The sequence below is a fragment of the Mus pahari genome, chromosome 1, assembly GCF_900095145.1.
Source record: "Mus pahari chromosome 1, PAHARI_EIJ_v1.1, whole genome shotgun sequence".
Classification (NCBI taxonomy): Eukaryota; Metazoa; Chordata; class Mammalia; order Rodentia; family Muridae; genus Mus; species Mus pahari.
Window position 1 is genome coordinate 88,611,784 of NC_034590.1, and position 19,711 is coordinate 88,631,494.

At 46.2% G+C, this 19,711-nt stretch overlaps 1 protein-coding gene across 1 annotated transcript in view; it reads left to right on the top strand.

Moving 5' to 3' along the window:
* The window catches only part of Iqck (IQ motif containing K), a 115,897-nt gene that overhangs the window by 59,714 nt on the left and 36,472 nt on the right, over positions 1-19,711 (top strand). The window contains exon 7 of the mRNA XM_021200146.1: positions 959-1,043. Coding sequence (XP_021055805.1) covers positions 959-1,043 — 85 coding nt within the window. The remainder of the gene's footprint in view (positions 1-958; positions 1,044-19,711) is intronic.

The window sequence follows — 19,711 nt, forward strand, 5'->3', positions numbered from 1 at the left end:
GCTGGGATTTGAACTCAGGACCTTTGGAAGAGCAGTCAGTGCTCTTAACCACTGAGCCATCTCTCCAGCCCATCACTGTCATTCTCTAATAGCAACAAGTACTGTGCATTTCACTGTCATTCTCTAATAGCAACAAGTACTGTGCATTTCACTGTCATTCTCTAATAGCAACGGGTATAGTGCATTTCACTGTCATTCTCTAATAGCAACGGGTACTGTGCATTTCACTGTCATTCTCTAATAGCAACGGGTACTGTGCATTTCAGTGTCATTCTCTAAGATTGATGCCAACATTCCAAGGTCTCCTTTGAAATGCCAAGGTCTCTAGAAACCACTTGATAACTAGTGAGGGCAGCCACCGCAGGGATGTGAGGTGGCAGTAAGACACCACTGATTTCTAACATGTGGACAGTGGAAAAACAGGTGGGCAAGACACCGGATGTGGCGAGCAGGGCACTCCAGGGGCAGGGCATTGCAGCCAGCAAAGCAGCTATTAGGCAAGCAGAGGCAAAACCAGAAGCAACAGACAACAAACTAAAGACTGTCTGATGGGACTAAAAGTGGAAAGTGAACATCAGGGGAAGGTTCAATTTAAGATCCTGTTTGAAAAAACACAGTGGACTATTACAGGGGCGGATACTGGATGTCAGCCTCTGCCTTCCACTTGTGGACACAAAGGCACACATGCACAGATATACTACACTACACTACACACACACACACACACACACACACACACACACACACTTGGGTATGGGGATAACAATTTTTAAAAATCCTAGGTCTTAAGAAGAAATGCTAACTCAAGCATACACTTTTCCATCAAAAATGACATTTTTGCCCTCTAAGAACGGGGATGGATGAGGCCCTTAATCAGGAAGACCGTTACATTGTCAAAGGCATTGGCGGGATGAAGGATGGATTCTCACAGGCCTATGACCATTTTATTGCTTTTCAGCCCTCGGCCACCAATCCCGCTCTCCCTGCTATTGACAGAAGAAGAAGCAGCAGTCAGGGTCCAGGCCTTCTGGAGAGCCTATCTGGTAAGGGCCACCTTGGACTATGACATCGAACATCATGGTGACTCGTGACAGGGTAGACAAGGGAGAAGACAGATATGTCAGAAGTTGACTGTTGTTGCTCACATGCAGGCCCCTGGACTCTGCCAAACAGGGAGATTTGGAGTTTTGTTTTGTTTTGTTTTGTTTTTTGTTTTTCAAGATAGGGTTTCTCTGTGTAGTCCTGGCTGTCCTGGAATTCACTTTGTAGACCAGGCTGGCCTTGAACGCAGAAATCCGCCTGCCTCTGCCTCCCAAGTGCTGGGATTAAAGGCGTGCCACCCAGCTGGGAATTTGGATTTTTTAAAAAAAATCAAAACTTATTTTGCAATTATCATATAAGACACATTCGAGGGTTGGGGCGATGGCTCAGTTCTGAAAGTGCCTGCTATACAAGCTGAGGTCCTGAGTTCATATGCACAGAATCTGTGTCAAAAGCTAGGCAGTGTGGCCTGTCCCTGTGATCCCAGCCCGGGCTGGGGTGGTAAGAGGCAGATTTCTGAAGTTCATTGGCCATCCAGTACAGCTTAATGGATGAGACTCATTTTCAGTAAAAAGCTTTTTTTCCAAAAATAAAAGAAGAAGGAGGAGGAGGAAGAAGAAGAGGAGGAGGAGGAGAAAGAGGAGGAGGAGGAGGAGGAGGAGAGCCATTGAAGAGGCATGTGGTATCAACCTCAGGCCTCCTACACACACTCATTCAAGCAGATGAGTACTTCCAAGCACATCTGTAATCCCAGCACTTGGGAGAAAGAGCCAGGAGGACCACAAGTTTAAGCAAGACCTGCTGGGGCTAGAAAGAGAGTGGGGGGTACAGGGAGGGAGACCCTGCCTCAAAAAAATCAAACAAACAAAAAGCAAAAGGCAGTATTTCATGTACACAGGAGGAAAACCCATTGTTTAGAAAAGACAGTTTTCCAGCCATTGCACTGACAGTGTCCCAGCCCTTGCACCAATAGTGTCCCAGCCCTTGCCATCATTTGGGTGTCCTGTTCAGCACACTTGAAACATTAACATATGGAATGGCCCTAACACTTTGCATGGAGAAAATCCCCTTTTCTTTTGTAAATGGTCTTTTCCAAACCATTTTCCTATTTGAGACATTGAGATTATGTCAGGATTTCCTTGATTGCAGTCAGCATTGTGACACCTGTGGATGGCCATGTTTGCAACTTTTGATGGCCGCTGGTGTTAGGTCATGGTACTTCATCACTGCAATAGGACCCGTCTAAGACAGGGCCTCATGCTGCTCTTGTCAGGAGTTTGGCCCAGCCATGAGAAAGTACTACACAGTTATGCATAAGAGGGCTCACGCAATTCCTGTTCTAAGAGACTGACTTCACCCCAGTACGGTGTCCTCAAGCTTCATTTGTGTGTGTGTGTGTGTGTGTGTGTGTGTGTGTGTGTGTGTGTGTGTGTGTGTGTACAGGGAGGCTAGAGCCCAGAGTCAGCTGTTTTCCTCCATTGCTCTCCACTTTTGAGATAGGGTCTGTCCCTGAATCTGCAGCTCACCATTGGCTAGACTAGCTACCCAGCAAGCTCCAGGGATCCCTTCTGCCTCTGTCTCCCCAGCTCTGGGATTTATAAGTGTGTGTGTGTCACCATGATGAGCTTTCTATGTGGGTGCCAGGAACTCAGGTACTCCTGCTTGTGCAACAAGCATTTCCCCACTTGAGCTATCTCCCCATCCCTCTTCTAACTTCCTCTGAATTCAGCTAAACCAACGTCCTTCAGGAGGACAGTTTCTGTCCGTCACAAGCTAGAGTCCCAACATCACAGTTCTCAGTTTAAGAAAGATGTTCAGACGCTGCCAGTTGCACATGAAAAAGGACAGTGGCACAATATAAAAGCCTGGCTTCTCTTCGAGGCTAGCCTGGTCTACAAAGTAAGTTCCAGGATAGCCAGGGCTATACAGAGAAACCCTGTCTCAAAAAACAAAAAACAAAAAACAAAACAAAACAAAACAAAACAAAAAAAGCCTGGCTTCTACTTCTGGAGAGTAAGCGTTAGTTTGTCCCAGGGAGAGCCTGGCCATGGCTGGTGAGGGCCAGCAAAGCTTCCTAAACTGTTCTCTCTCGTGCATGTACTTCCATTCTTTTCTCTTTCCTGAAATAGGGTCTCATGTAGCCCAGGATGGTCTCAAACTCATTATGTAGCCGAGGATGTGAATGACTCAAGTCTCTTGTTTTCACTCATGGGCGCTGGGGTTGCAGGCATGTCTCAACATACCTGACTTTGTATGAAGCTGGAGACCAAAGTTCAGGCTTCTTGAATGCTAGGCGGTGCTCTACCAACTAAGCTCTGTACTGCCACTACACTATCTACTTTTTAAAAGCATTTCTACATTTATTTGTCTATTGCAAGTGTGAATGTGTGTGTCTGAGTATGCACGTGTAATTTTGTGTGCACATATATGCCATAGCGTCTGTGTGATGGCCAGAGGACAATGCTTAGGAGTTAGCTTGTTCTTTTCACCTTGTGGGTTCTGGGGATGGATCTGAAGTCATTGGCTTGGTGGCAAGTGTTAGTGATATGTACCAATTATGGAAAAACTAAATGGTGTCACTCACTCAGTTTTTAGCCTCCTAAAATTTTTTATTCTTTTTTTTTTTTTTTTTTTTTTTTAAAGATTTATTTATTTATTATATATATGTAAGTACACTGTAACTGTCTTCAGACACTCCAGAAGAGGGCNTCAGATCTTGTTACGGATGGTTATGAGCCACCATGTGGTTGCTGGGATTTGAACTCCGGACCTTCGGAAGAGCAGTCGGGTGCTCTTACCCACTGAGCCATCTCACCAGCCCAGAATTTTTTTTTTTTTAAAGATTTATTTATTTATTATATATATGTAAGTACACTGTAACTGTCTTCAGACACTCCAGAAGAGGGCNTCAGATCTTGTTACGGATGGTTATGAGCCACCATGTGGTTGCTGGGATTTGAACTCCGGACCTTCGGAAGAGCAGTCGGGTGCTCTTACCCACTGAGCCATCTCACCAGCCCAGAATTTTTTATTCTTATGGGAAATTTTACTTTGCTTTTCAGAGTTAGGTGTGCTAAATACTCTGCCCATGGTCTCCTCTTACCAGCAGAATATTTTCCTTGTCTACACACAAAGACCCCACCCCACAAATATTGATAGTTCTATGATGTGCATCCGTGTTTTATTTCTGTGAATAACTTGAATTGCAATCTGCTGAACTGTAAGCAATTCAACGTTCCATTTTCGTCTGCTTTGTAAGTTGCAGTTTTATGTGAAATATCCTTGCACATGTGTCTACACACTTGTCTGATATTTGTCTGTAAGGTTAATAGCTGGTGGTGGATGGAGTTCGTCACTTAAGGATCTTTTATTGTTAAATTACCCTAGAGAGGCTAGAGTCTGACCATTAAACATGTAAAATATTGTATATGCTTACTAGCAGTGTATATCAACTGTGCCTCAAGTTTTGATGGTTCAGTGGAAGGAGGAAGGCAGAGATGGGAAGAAAGCGGAAGTATGCTTGGGATAGTGGAGTCCTAAGGACATCGTGCTGAAGAATATAGGAAGAGTGGACCCTTACTGTGTGTAGGCTGTGCACTGTCCAACTCTCAGAGGTTATCACTCAGCTCCACACACTGCTGACCTCTGAGGCTTTGAGAAGTTTGGAAATGGGGGGTTGAGTGGCTGTTTGTTCCACTATTCTTTCCTTAACCTCACTGACTTTGGCAGCTCCTAACTTTAGGTTTATGACCCTCCCTTTCCTCAATAGCTGGGGTCCTGCTGAGGGAGGGGAAGGCCATCTTTGTGTGATCTAGAAGTGACACTTTAGTCCAGAATCTGGATTTTCTTCCTGAAGCTATATATAAGATCTTAGATTCAATAAGGTGTCTGCACATCTAATACTCAGTGGTGGAGAGACCATGAAATAAACACTTGGCATTTAGTCAATGCAGAAGCATTCAAACACCAGAAGTGGTAAGTGAGATTAGCTCACTTGCCACTGACCCCAACCCTGGTGCTATATTGGCATTATGCACTCTTGGAATCTTATAAATGAGTAACTGAATCCTCAAATCATCTTCAAGAATGAATAACAAATGCGTTTGGTCCATTTTATTAGCCCTCCTCTGTGATTTACGCAGGCACGTAGCCATGAGCTTCTGTGGGGAGTTGCTCATGCATCAAGATCCTTGACCTTAGCAGCTGCCCTCATTAATCTTCCAGAGATGGCACTTGGGAAGAGAATAGGGTAGCATTTGGGTGGTATGCATTTACTCTGTGTATGTGTCTGAGAGAGGGGGAAGAGAAAGAAGTGGAGATTCATTTTATCAAAGGCATGTGTGACCCAGCTCTTCTGCAAACTTTGCAATGAGAGAAACTGAAGGGGCTCTTGAGATAACAGTCCCCATGCAGGCTGGACTCCAGATATGAGTTGCAGGTTTATCTGAGAGTCCTGTAGGGAAGGTAGAATCTCCTTCTGACAGCTGATATCTCTCAGCAGATGCACAGATGCTGTGGCCCAAAGTCAGACGTGAGGCCGTGCAGAAGGAATGCTAAACACAGGGAGGCCTGGGTGCTTGCATCAGGTTACAACTGGTTCCCTCTGGCTGGTGTGTGGCTACTTCTCTGGAGCTTCAGTGGCTGGTTGCGCTCTTTGTGACTTGAAGGCAGTTTTGGCCCCAGCTTGCTGGTGAGATTGAATTCCTAGGATGGGCTTCCCCTCAGTGAATCCACTGGCCCTTTGCAGACTACTGGGCACGGTGTTGGTGTATTTGGCTAGCATACACCTTGCCCCCGCCCCCACCTGCAGACTTATCAATAGATGTCTTTCTTTAGGTCATCACATACATAGTTGTTGAAATGACATATCTGAGTTTTTATAGATAGCCATGATGACATTAGCAATAATGTTGTGGTTGTTGGTTCTAATTTCCTTAATATGGCCCACCCTGCCTGTTCTTGAGCTCTGGGATCACCTGCATGGACCACCACACCTGACTTTGTTGTTGTTGAGGACCAAGGGATGTATTCCACTATCACTAGCTTAGCATCAGGGTTTGGTCCCTAGAATTGCAGGTGTGGGGACAATATCACCTGTTGGATAGAGAAGTTGTATGGACAGTAAAACTAACCTGTCAGCACTATGGACAGCAGTATGGATAGATTTTAAATTGTTAATTTACTTATCTTTAGTCTGGATCTTATAGTTCAAGTTGGCCTTGAAATATCTCTACAGCTGAGAACGACTGAATTTATGATCTTCTGGCCCTTACCTCCTGAGTGTTAGAATTATATACCTGTGCTACCACACCCACTTTATCCAGTCCTGGGGATGAAACCCAGGGCTTCCCCACATGTTAGCAAGCACTCTATAACGGAGCTTCAGCCCCAACCCTTGTCTTTATTTTAATTAACTAATTATGTTTTTTGAGATAGGGTTTATCTGTGTAGTCTGGCTGTCCTGAAACTAGCTCTGTAGACCTGGCTGGCCTCAAGCTCACAGAGAGCCACCTGACTCTGCCTCCCAAGTGCTGTGATTAGAGGCGTGTGCCACCACCACCCAGGCCATTTTTATTTTTAAATTAAAAATGTATTTTTCATGCTTTTGTGAATGTGTACAAGTGTATGCGTATGGGCACACACCACAATTGTCATGGGAGTCACACAGGGGTCATAAGACAACGTGTGAGAGTTGACTCTCTGTTTCTGCCATAAGTCCCAGTGACACACTTGGTTCATTAGGCATGGTAGCAGGTGTCACTACCCGCTGAGCCATCTCCCAGTCCCTTGTTTTTATTTTTTAAGACAGAATCTCACTTTGTAACCCAAACAGGCCTTAAATGTATACATTTTCCTGGTTGGCCTCCCGAGGGTCAGGATTGCGCCATGTCACCATGTGTGGCCAAAATCTATGTTTTGAACATTTTATAACATATTTCCAAGTTAAAGCTATCTAAATAAGTCTCACTGAACAAGTGAAAGAAAGATCTGGGAAACGTGGAGAGATACAGGAAGGCACAGATACAAGATGCTTCTGTTGGAGGCGGCAGTCCCAGGGGTGGCCTTTCTGCAGCCCACACAGATGGAGGCCTCACCCCTTCACGGCTTGTGGCTTCTTTTATTGTTCCACGTGAGAAACCTGCACTGAGGGACTTTTCAAGAATGGAGCTGGGGACAGGGTATAGAAAGCTCTTGATGCCATGAGGACCTAGAAGGTGCCATGACGAGAACGAGAATACCAAGAATAGGTGTTCCTGCTCATTGGTGGGTATGGAGGTACTTCCTCTGAATTGAAACACTTCCTCTTGGCAGGAGGAGGGAGGCTCCGGAGACTCACTATGGCCTCTCCTTGAGTCTGGATGAGCAAGCGAAGGGCCTGGTAGGTAAAGTCCCTGCCAGGCAAACACAATGACCTAAGTTCAGAGCCTTGGCACCCATGTAAGAAGGTGGGCACTGAACAGTAATGCATACATACATGCAAACCCAAAGCTAGGGATGTGGAGCTCTCTGGCTAGCTTGACCAAACCCATGAGTTCCAGGTTCAGTGAGATGGGTGGACATTGATGGAGAAAGATACCTGATGTTGCCTTCTGACTGGTCTTTATACACACACACACACACACACACACACACACACACACACACCACACATATGTACATGCACACATCACCGTTCCTGGACAATAAACACCCTTCTAGGTGCATCTTTTACATCTTTGCCTAGGTGAACATTTATATATATAATTTTGATGTTTGTAAGTTAAAAAACAAAAACAAAAAAACGCACTTGTGCTGCAAGCCTGGAATCTACAGTGGAAGGAGAACAAGTTCCCAAAGTTGTCCTCTTATCTCCTCATGTGTGTTCTGTGCATGCCCTCGTCCCCAACATGCAAACACATACTCCACACCACACCACACCACACCACACACACCACACACCACACACACACACACACACACACACACACACACACACGCTCATGCACACACATTTAAAAGTTGTACTTCTTAGCCGGGCGTGGTGGCGCACGCCTTTAATCCCAGCACTTGGGAGGCAGAGACAGGTGGATTTCTGAGTTCGAGGCCAGCCTGGTCTACAGAGTGAGTTCCAGGACAGCCAGGGCTCTACAGAGAAACCCTGTCTCGAAAAAAACAAAAAAAAAAAAAAAAAAGTTGTACTTCTTTACTTGAATATGTATGTAGCCTGCCTGTTCGTTCAGTCCAGAGGGTACCTTTAAACGGCAGAGCACATCTGTTCTGAACCCTGTTTTTTGTTGATTGAATCAGGGTTTTACTTGACAGCTCAGGCTGGCCTAGAACTCTTAATCATCCACCTTTACCCCTTAATTGCACACCTCATTTATACCGGTGCTGGGAATTGAACCCCTGATTTTATGCATGCTAGAGCGGTGCTCTGCCTACTACTGAGTCGCATTCCAACCCTCCTCCTGCCTTCTCTTGATTGGCTGACTTCTCTATATTTCCAGTCTGCTTTGGGGTTTTCTGGAGCTTCCTTCCCTTCTAGAGAAGGTGTCCCTGGTGCAGCTGCGTTAGGGAGGGCCTGGCGCATTTCCTCCCTTTGTGTTGCTTTTCAGCTTCTCTCCCTCTCCTTTCCTCTGGGGACAGTAACACAGCTAGGTGAACCCATGTCACAAAAACAGTACTTCCGTTCCCATGCAGGGGCCCAGGTGAGGGCAGATAGCAGCTGACTCAGGGGTGGTAGGAAACAGCTTTGTGTGAGTCACACTTATCTGGCCAGTTGGCTGTGTGATGCCTAGAATACCTATTTAAGACAATTGGTTTTTATTTTATAATTGCTTTGAAGTTATTGACTCTACATTTAATTTTTCTAACTAATTGAACTGGTACAGCAGAACAGTTTAGCAAGCAGACTCTACAGTTAGATGGTTCATTCACTAATAACCATCCTTAGTAGGCAGGCAGCTGGGCTTTAAACACTAGGTGTCCCTTGGGAAATAAGGCAAGATCCCTGCTTGCATTCTTGCACTAGGTTGTCAATCAGAGCAAACAAGTAGGTAATAGAGTATAAAGAAATGAGCCTCGTATAGTGGTGTATACTTGTAATCCCAGCACTTGGAAGAGTGAGACAAGGGGCTTACTGAGAGTTAAGGGCCATGCCATAAATTCTATCATTTTGAAGGTCCTCCTCAACTACTTGGGGAGTTCAAGGGCAGCCTAAGACACAACACAGCCTGTCTTTAACAAGGGAGAAGGGTGCTGGGGCAATAGCTTAGTTGGTAAAGTCATTATTGTGCAAGTGCATGCCTGAGGATCTGAGCTCAATCCATAAAACTTGTGGCAAAAGGCTGGGGGTGGTGAGACCCCACTTGTAATCCTAGCACTTAGGAAGTGGAGACAGGTACATAGGCTCTCTCTGGTCACCCTCTGTATCCTGCTTGAATGAGTCCCAAATCAGGGAGAGATCCTGACTCTAAAAGCAAGCAAACAAACAAAAATCAAAACAAGAAACGCAGGAGGTTGTCCTCTCAACTCTATATACAAGTGCACATATATGTGCCTAACACACACACACACACACACACACACACGAAATACAGTAGGGATGCATGCTTAGGGTGTAGTTCAATGATAGTGCACATGTTTAGTATGTTCAATGACCTGGGTTTCATCTTTAGCACCCTGACCTCCCTCCCCAAAAAGTTTATCAACCATTGTCAAAATAATACCACTTAATAAACCACCCCACCCCATCGGCCTACAGTGTGAGTTTCATCTCACATGTGTGGTAATCAGGTAGATTGCAACAAATTTAGACTGCAACATAAACTCTAGAGATTATGTTCTATTCAGGTTTGTTCTAGAGCCTTCTGAGGTCAGCAGTTTACCAGGGGCATGTGCTTTTCAGAGCAGAGTTTGCAAGCCTCAGAGTGGATGAACAAAACATGCACCGTGTGGCCTGGCTTTATGTCAACTTGATATAAGTTACCATCATCTGAAAGGAAGGAACCTCAATTGAGCAAAGTGTTTCCCCAAGATCAGCCTGTAGATCATTTTCTTAATTAGTGATTAATAGGGGAGGGCCCAGCCCATTGTGGGTGGGGACATCCCTGGGCTGGTGACCCTGGGTTTATTAATTGAGCAAGCTGGTAAGTGGCATCCCTCCATGCCCTCTGCATCAGCTCCTGCTTCCAGGTTCCAGCACTGCTTGACTTCCTGTCCTGACTCCTTTCAATGATCAGCAGTGGTGTGGAAGTGTAAGCCAAATAAAACCTTTCCTCCCTGTCTTGCTCTGGTCATGGTGCTTCATTGCAGTATTAGTAATCATGACTAAGGTACCAAGGGTCTCAGGGCCTCGGCTCATCTCAAGGCCAAACCTAACAGCTAGGAGGGAATCACAGCCCTGCTGTGAGTACTTACCCTGCTGCAAATAAGTGCCACAAGACAGAAGAGAGCAAATGAGAGGGCCAGAGAGCAAGGGAGGTGACTCCTGCAGGTGACAGGATGGTTGAGGAGGCCACTCTGAGAGGCTATAGTTTGAGCAGAGACCCAAAGCAAGCTTGAAGCACCGAGAGGTGGAAGGTGCTAGATGTATTTGAAGGTCAGTGTAGGTTATGTGAATGAGCCGGGACTCATGATCCAGGTGCTGGAGAATTATTCAAAGAACAGACCCTAGTACCAACTGTCAGTAGGCTGACGGAACTTGGGTCTTATGATTTGGGTAGAGGGGTCACATGATCTCACTGACTTCTTGAGGAAAATGGCAGCCTCCAGATTCAGTGGCTCCCCCAAATCCCTGGTCTCCAGGGTTCGCATATGTGCTGTGCACATGCTCATGATGTGCATTCATGCAGAGGCCCGTTTCCCAAGTGTCATGTCCCAGGCAGCATTCACCATGTATTTTAAGACATGATTTCTTACTGACCTAAAACTAGCCACACAGGCTAGGCTGGCTGCCCCGAAAACTCAGAGACCCTCTTGTCTCTGCCTCTCCAGCACTGGGGGCATAAGTGCTTGGGACGGAACTGGGGTCTCACCATTGGAGCCATCTTCCCAGCCCACACCTATTAGGATCCACATTTCTACAGAGACCTTTCCAATATTAGACCACAGAAAGTATGTGTGACCCTTATAGTTCCACAGAAATATCTTTTATAACCAAATCTTGAATCTTGGCAGTGGTGACACATGCCTTTAATCCTAGTTCTCAGGAGGCAAGCAGATCTCTTGAACTTGATGCCAGCCTAGTCTACAGAGTGAGTTCCAGGCCAGCTGGGGCTACACAGAGAAACTCTGTCTTGAAAAACACATAAGAAGAACAACAGCAGCAGCAGCAACAGCAGCAGCAACCACCTCATAGTGCCCACTATTATTTCTGTGGGAGAAAAGAAGCCATGTGATGATGTTGTGTTCTTGATATCAGCTTGTAGTCTATGCCAGTGGTGTCTTCAGCTTGGTCGAAAGGCAGGGAGCCTTAAGCACCACTCCAGATCTCTTGAATCCAGAGTGGCCTCTGCGGTTTTCTGTTACATAATTATTGTTAGGTATATAATGGCTGTCTCCATGACATTTTAATATATGTTTATAAAGTATTTTGCTCCCACTCATGACCCATCACACTCTTGTCCCCTCCCACCTTATTCTTCTTCTCTTCCCACCTCTGCCCCTTAGACTTTCCCCTCCCCACCCTCCTCATGTGATCCTGTGAGTTCCATAAGGGCTGTTTACAGGAGCATAGACACCTTACCTACCAGTGGCCATACTACTGAAGAATATGTTTCTCCTTCCCCAGCCACCATTGACTGCTTATAGGTCTTTTAGGGGAGCCCCTCCCTGCAGTTTTAGTTTTTGAGACTATGCTCAGTATGTCGTCAAAGCTGGCCTTGAACTTGTAGACCTTGTTTCCATGCCTCTCAAACACTGGGATTAGAGGACAACATTTTCATTCCCAGCACACAGAACAATCTGCTTCTTAACACAGAAGGAACAGCTTGGTAAAGAGGTTTGCTTCTTGGCTTGCCAGCCTTGTCACTACTTTAATTATTCAGTTTCCCTTTCTATCCCTGAAAAACAGGACCAACAATTGTGCTCCTGCCACCCCCCACCTTCCATCCCCACCTCTTGCCCCAGCCCTCTTCTGTTAGCTGTGAGGGTGTAGCTTCGTTGAAAGTGCATTTACTGCTATAAGAATATATTCCCACTTGTTTGTTTCTTGGTGGTAGTCCTGAAGTTCTTGGTTTCTGTTCTTTTGTTTTTTTGTTGGATTTTTTTTTTTCCTGCCTGAGAAACCCTGTTATTTTTCAAAGCATTCTTTTGATCAGGCTAGAAACTTCTGCCTGTGCCCAGCAGGCCTCTGGTGCCCCAGAAAGAAGGCACCCAGTTGCCGTGGTCCCCATTCAGGCCTCCTTCTTGGGGCAATGTCTGGCCACTCAGCAGGCTGAAATAGGCCACAGAACTATAAATAGGGGCCTTGGGCTGCTCTGGGATCAGGTCTCAGGCTAGGTTCCCCCTCCCCTTCCCTCACCAGTTCCTTCAGTTATTTAAATAAAACTACAGATACTTTTTTTTTTTTTTGGTTTTTTTTTTTTTTAAGACTACAGGTACATTTTTATGTATAAGTACCCCAAAGCTTGTCATCTTGGCAGGCTGTAAGCAACTCCTTTCTGTCCTGTTTGCCTAGTAGGGCATATTCTAGTATGAGATGAATCCCAGATGACCTAGGATTTACATACCAGCCAATGTGGTGGGCTGGCATTGCCATCAGTGCAGTGGGTTGGTAATGCCATCAGTGCAGTGGGCTGGAGTTGCCATCAGCGGAGTAGGTTGACATAAACCTAATGCCATTCTATCTCCTTTGCCCTGTAGCCTTGAATTGGCATTGAACTTCCTCAACCCTCACTTTCCTTATCTACAAACTGTGGCTAGCAATATTGAATTCCAGTTCCTAGGTTTGAAGTGGAGAATAAACAAGAAAAATCAGACGAGGACTGGCCAGGTAATCTACAGGCAGAGTGTAACATGAAGACACCTCTTGTTTAATGTTATAAGGGATTTCTTTGAGGGCTCTGGGTGTAGCCCAGTTGGTAGAGTGCTTGCTTCCTATGCATGATACGCCAGCATCAATATCCAGAACCACCTCAAACAAGGACATGGTGGCACGAATCTGCAGTTCCAACATTTGGGAGGTGGGGGCCGCAGGATCAGAAGTTTAAGGCCACTATTGGCTTCATAGTGAGTTCAAGGCCAGCCTAGGCTACATGAGAATATGTCTCAAAATTATTTTCACTTTTTAACTGTTTGTGGCAGTGCTAAGCCTTCATTTCAACACTCAGGAGTCTGAGGCAGAAGTGTCAGGAGATAGACTCTAGCCTGGGCTACTACAGAGTAAGAACCTGTCTCAAGACAAACAACAAGTTAACAATAAAGACCTTTCAGCTTCCAGGCATGCCTAGCTTACAGCCGGAGGGCCATGTCTACCCAGAGAGCTGTGAATGCAGGCCCATCACATTTATGAACCTCAGCGTCACTTTCTGATGTCCAAAAGTTGAATAGCCCTGTATGGCGATGGCGGAAGATAAACTAGTGGGGGTTTGTACTGGGTCTGTCTGGGAAGCTTGGCAAGGAGAGAGCAGAGGTGAGATGCCGGCCATCCTGCCTGGCATCCCAGTAGCTGCCCTTGCCCACCTCTTTGGAGCACCTGCCTTTAAAGGTAAAAAGCGCACGGGTCACTTTCCCTGCTGCGGTTGAGACTCTTAGGTGATAACGACCCATGAGAGTACGTGGTGGTTTAGATCTGTAGACTTGGCTAGGGAGATGACTTGACCTAGGGAGTGTAAGAGCATCCTCCTAAAAGGTCCAGGAGAGAATCAGCTGCACAGAATTGCCCTCTGACCTCCACAGTGCACTGCAGCGCAGGCATATGCACACGTTGTACTGTAACAACAAGAAAACAATAGAAATGTTAAAGAAGAAACCCATAGTGCTTGACTGTTTTTCAGAATTCTGGGTGTGAGCTGGGTGGCTACTGTGCTGGCTCCCTGTGTGCCCAGATTAGCAGGTGACTAGGTACAGAGGGGAGGACCAAGCTGCTCTTTTTCACGTCTGGCAGGTGGCACTGGTGGTTGGCATTTCTTTTCCATGTGGCTTTTCAACATGGTGTGGTTGAAAGAAGAGCCTCCTTAAATGTGGAAATAACACGAGGGGGCAAATCTAGAAGCTTCAAGGGGGCAAATCTAGAAGCTTCAAGCTTTCTTCAGACTTAGATGATGGAGTTCTCTTACAGTACTTCTGTTACCTTCTGTTGGGCAGAGCAAGTCATAAGGTTGGCCTAGATTCACTGACAGTGGATAGACTCCCATATGTGTGTGTCGGGGGGGGGGATTAGGGGTGGGGTTCCTGTAGCCAAGGATAGCCTCTGAACTTGCTACGTAGCTGTAGTGGCTATTCCTGGTTGTCAACTTGACTATATTTGAAATGAACTACAATCCAGAATTGGAAGGCTCACCAGTGAACCTAATCTGGAGACTGGGAGATAGAAGTTTCTGATCTGGATCTTGGTATGGAGATCTTGAGACACAGTGGTGATTGAATCCAGAAGATTAAGACAGGGAGATCTCNGAGTCCAAGGTCATCTGGGATTAAAGGTGTGGTGGCACACACCTTTAATCTGGGCTACACCTTCTGCTGGGGACCATATAAGGACATTGGAAGAAGGGAATCTGGCTCTCGCTCTTTCGCCTTCTTGCGGTGTGGGACTCAGCAACTGCTAGATCCTTGGACTTCCATTCACAGCTACTACTGAACCATTGTTGGGATTTGGACTGCAGACTGTAAGTCATCAATAAATTCCTTTACTATATAGAGACTATCTGCAAGTTCTGTGACTCTAGAGAACCCTGACTAATACAGTAGCCAAGGATGGGTTTGAACTTCCTGACCTTCCTGTCTCTGCCTTCTGAGTTTGGATTACAATATGGCAGCACTCCTGGCTTATATGGAGCTGGCTATCAAACCCAGGAATTCAGCACTTTATTTGTGCTAATCAGGCATTCTACCAGCTGAGCTGCAGCTCCAGCTCTGCATCCATCAGTTAAACTTTGAATGACAGTGGGTTTTTCTAGACAAGAATCTATGTGACTCACCAAGGGCACAGTGTGGTGGCTCCCCACCCCCTTCCCAGAGCCTCACACATGCTGGGCAAGTGGTCTCTCCCAAGCTCTATCCCTGGCTCTTGATATTTACTTACTTATTTAGAGACAGCCCAGGCTGCCCTCAAACCCACAACCCTCTGCTTCAGCTTCCTGAGTGCTTGTGTTATATACACCCACATCACTGCGCCTGGTTCTCTATCTTTAACCTGCAGCAGGGCCCCTCCCCCAGAGTCGGGAGGGCTGAGTGGGTCCTGAGAACTTTCATTTCAAACAGGTTCTTGGGCACTAGGAATGCTGGCACCTGGGGAACACTCTTTGAAAACCCTGACAGAGAAATCTCTGGCTTTCAAACCTGACCATACATTAGAACAACCCTGAAGCTGCTGCTTCAGTCAGGAATAGAATGGCAACACTGGCGCAGGGTTTTGTAGTTGCCTGGGGTTCAAATTCTGGGCTATAATACATACCAATTTCGGGGCATTATTTGCTTGACTGAGGCTCAATTTCCTCTTTGAAAAGGGTGGAAATACTGCCCACCTCATAGATTTCTTCTGAGAATTAATAGTGTGCATATAGCTCCTAAAACAGTGCTCACAGGTCCCATGTTAGCAAATGTCAGCTAAGTGTGGACGGGAGGGAAGGGCTCACAGTGTGCTGGCTGACAGGGTCCTTGGCAGAGCACACTGTGATGTAATTTACCCTGTAACTCACTGAGAGGTTCATCAAATACCTTAACTGCCTTTGCAATCAGATTCATTCCTAATCATCTGGACTGTCAGTTATCAGGAGAAGCTGGGTGAACTCCATCTGAACTGTCATCATTGGAATGTGGGGAAAATTCCACTTCTTTCATGTATGTGCTGTGACCTGCCCCCCCCCCCGGGGGGGGGACTTCAGTACAAAAATAGGTGTGGCTTCCTGGGAGAAGGCCTTCTCAGATCCGGGCATTGCAGAGGCTACCTCAGGAAAGGCAGCTGGTACTGGTGACTCACCCAGATCCTGCTTTCCTGACCTCGGGCTAACAGCCCAAGAGCGCTCCCTTGACTCACACTGGAAGGCTTTGCAGTCATCAGCATGGTATTTGTGTAGGAACTGAAACAGCCAAGCGGTACAGATGTCCTCGGCAGGGCTTGGAACAGTAGGCTCATTCCTAGCGTTCCCTCTCGGGGAAGCAGGGTGGCCCAGGCTTCAGCTCACTGGAATCACTTGGAGTCCTGCAGGTCTTGTTCTGCCTCACTGGCGTGCATTAGAACTCCCAGGTGTGTGTGTGTGTGTGTGTGTGTGTGTGTGTGTGTGTCTATTTCAACAGAACCCCAGTGACATCACTGTCATTTGTTGAGCTTAAACTTTGAGTGACAGTGAGTTTTTCTAGACAGGCATCCACGTGACTCACCAAGGGCACAGAGAAACCCTGTCTGGGGGGGGGGGAAGAAAAAAGAGAAAGAAAGAAAGAAAGAAAGAAAGAAAGAAAGAAAGAAAGAAAGAAAGAAAGAAGGAAAGAGACTTTGTGGCTCACAAAAGTAACAATATTTACTACCTCATTTTTTTTTTTTTTTTTTGGTTTTTGGTTTTTGGTTTTTCGAAACAGGGTTTCTCTGAATAGCCTTGGCCGTCCTGGAACTCACTCTGTAGACCAGGCTGGCCTCGAACTCAGAAATCCGCCTGCCTCTGCCTCCCGAGTGCTGGGATCAAAGGCGTGCGCCACCACGCCCGGCTCTTACTACCTCATTTTATCCCAATCAAAAAAGTTTGCTAGTTATAGACATGACCTCAGATGTGGACAAGCTTGGAGCTGGAACTAAGACCATCAAAAGCCATAGACTCCTAATTTTAAAAGTGAACCTCCAAAGAAGAGGGGAGTCAGCAACCAGCACCAAGTAGGGCGTTCAGGCCCTCAAGCATAGCAATTTGAGTTTCTGAAGTAAGTATGTTTATAGTGATTATATAGATTTACTAGAACAAAATATAGACCACGCTGGAAGAACAAGGCAGTATGAAAAACAGGGGAAATTTAGATTTGAAAAAGAACTAAGTGTGCTGATCGTAGAGGAAAGTACTCATGTGAATGGGCAAGGATGACTCTGACGGGATACTTGCCCGACCTGCTTGAGGCCAGAGGTCCAACCCCGGCACTGCACACACAAGTGAGAAAAAATATTTAAAACCAGAACACAAACAAGCAGTGCCCCTTGAGTTTCAGTGTACATCAGCAGTAACGGAATCTGTTAAAGCCCAGCTTCCTGGACCCACCCTCTGCTGTGTGCTGACTTCACAGGCTTGCCTGGGTATGGAGGTTGCTGATCCGTGGATCACGTCTCTGATATGTGCTAACCAACAGATAGACACAGCTGAAGGAGCAGTTAGTGAGAATAAAGACATAGAGAGAGAGAGAGAGAGAGAGAGAGAGAGAGAGAGAGAGAGAGAGAGAGAGAGTGAAGCTGGGGGCTAGGAGGAGGAAGAGCAGCTGAGAAACAAGATGAGATGGCCAGGTGTCAGTGTCCTAGGGATTTCACCATGGCAGTGGAAAGAATAGTGGAGAAGTCAGATTTGTAAAGGGCACTGAAAGATGAACCCTGAGTGAGCTGGATAAAGGCAAGGCCATCCAAAATGTTCCACGGCAAAGCCACGGGACACACAATCCTCAAAGCTGCCCTGCAGCACATTCCCTACAAAGAAAAAGCCAGAGAGCAATTATAGACTTCTCATCAGCCATAGTAAATGCCCTAGACAGTGAGTGTAGTGTCTGCTGATCAAGGGGAAAACCAACACGGAACCTAGAATTACATGCCCACTCACCCATCACTCAAGAGCTATAAATACTCCTTTCCCAAACGCCCTCCTGAAAGAAATCCTGGGAGCTGCATTTAAACAGAGGGAACTGAACCCATGGGGGAGGAGGTGTAGGAAAACCATATAGACAGAGCTGTAAGCAGGTGTAAGTGCCCGAGAAAGAGCAGTACGCCAAAATGTCGGGTGGTACCAGGAAAGGCAAGAGCAAGGATACTAGAATTAAAGCCATTGCATGTCCTGTGTCACAAGGGAGGAGACTTTTATGATACAATTTACTTTTAATTAATTTATTTCATTATAGCAACTTTCAAAAATGATTTTATTTATTGGTTTATACATATGAGTGCTCTATTTGTATATAGGGCCTGCAGGCCAAAAGAGGACATCAGATTCTATTACGGATGGTCATGACCCACCATGTGGTTGCTGGGAGTTGAACTCAGGACCTCTGCAAGAGCAGTCAGTGCTCTTAACCACCGAGCCATCTCTCCAACCCCCAGTAAGACAGCTTTTCAAGGCTGGATGCAGTGGTGCATGCCTTTAATCCCAGATCTTGAGAGAGGAGACAGAGGGTCTACGTGAGTTCAAGGCTAGCCAGGTGTACATAGTAAGTTAAATCCCTGTCTCAGCGGAGTGGGGGATGAGGGGAGGCTTTATTATTGTTGTTTAGATTAGACTATGTAACTCAGGCTGGCTTCTTCACATTTAGGATTCTCCTGCCTCGGCTTCCCAAATGCTGGGACTGCAGGCATATGCTACCACACTGGGCATATAGCAGCATGATGTTACACACATGCATTCCACATGTGAAAGACTAGGGCTGAGGTGGGAGAATAGAGTATGAGGTCAATCTGGGCTGCATAGTGAGACCCTGTGACAACATAGCAATGACAACAACAAAAACCCAAATGAAAACCCAGCCAACCAATAAAATAAAGAAAAGAATGGGAATTAAGTGAATGGAAAGAAACAACTGGAGAACAGAAACCGGATGCTCCAGAAACTAGGAAAGAAGAAGTATATGTAAAAGCATGAAGAATTCCAAATAAAAACAGGCAAGAGAACTCCCATGGTTTCCAGACTGGGTCACAAAAGGATAGCCTCAATGCCAGAGGTTCAGAAGATACAAAATGACCCACACAAAGAGGGAAGCAAAGAGTTGAGAAGAGGTACCATATAATCACTAATCCATAAAAGGCGGCCTCTCTGGTATCCAGGACCCAAGCCATGCAACTTCCTCATTGATACCCAGACAGGTACTCAGCAGACAGCCTTCAACAAGGCTCTGAGGCATATCAATTATGGTCAATTAATGCCAAGGAACAAAGATGCAGGAGGCCCTGGGGTATGGCTGTGACCCAACAAGCAAAGCATCCTCTACCCTCCGGAGACTGCTTCCTTCACTGTGCCAGCTCCTGGGAGCCATCTTCTGCTTTGCTTCCCAGCCTCTTTGTCTCCCAGCTTGTGCCCCTTGCGAGTCACTAACATCCTCAAAGTCCTTCTTCCCACTTCTCATGGAAGGAACCTCCTTGCCTGTAGAAGAGCAGCAGGGTGGCATCTCCAGGCCACTGTGTACTTCACTTCGCTGTGTGTGACAAAAAAACCTCACATCTTCTCCAGGCTGTAACAGTGGTAGCGCGGTTGCCTGCAGCATCCATCATATATTGTGTATAGATAACTAGTCCAAGAAACAAAATCCAGCAGAGTGGACAGATACAGGTCCTCATGAGGCCCCAGCCTTGGGTGTAGTG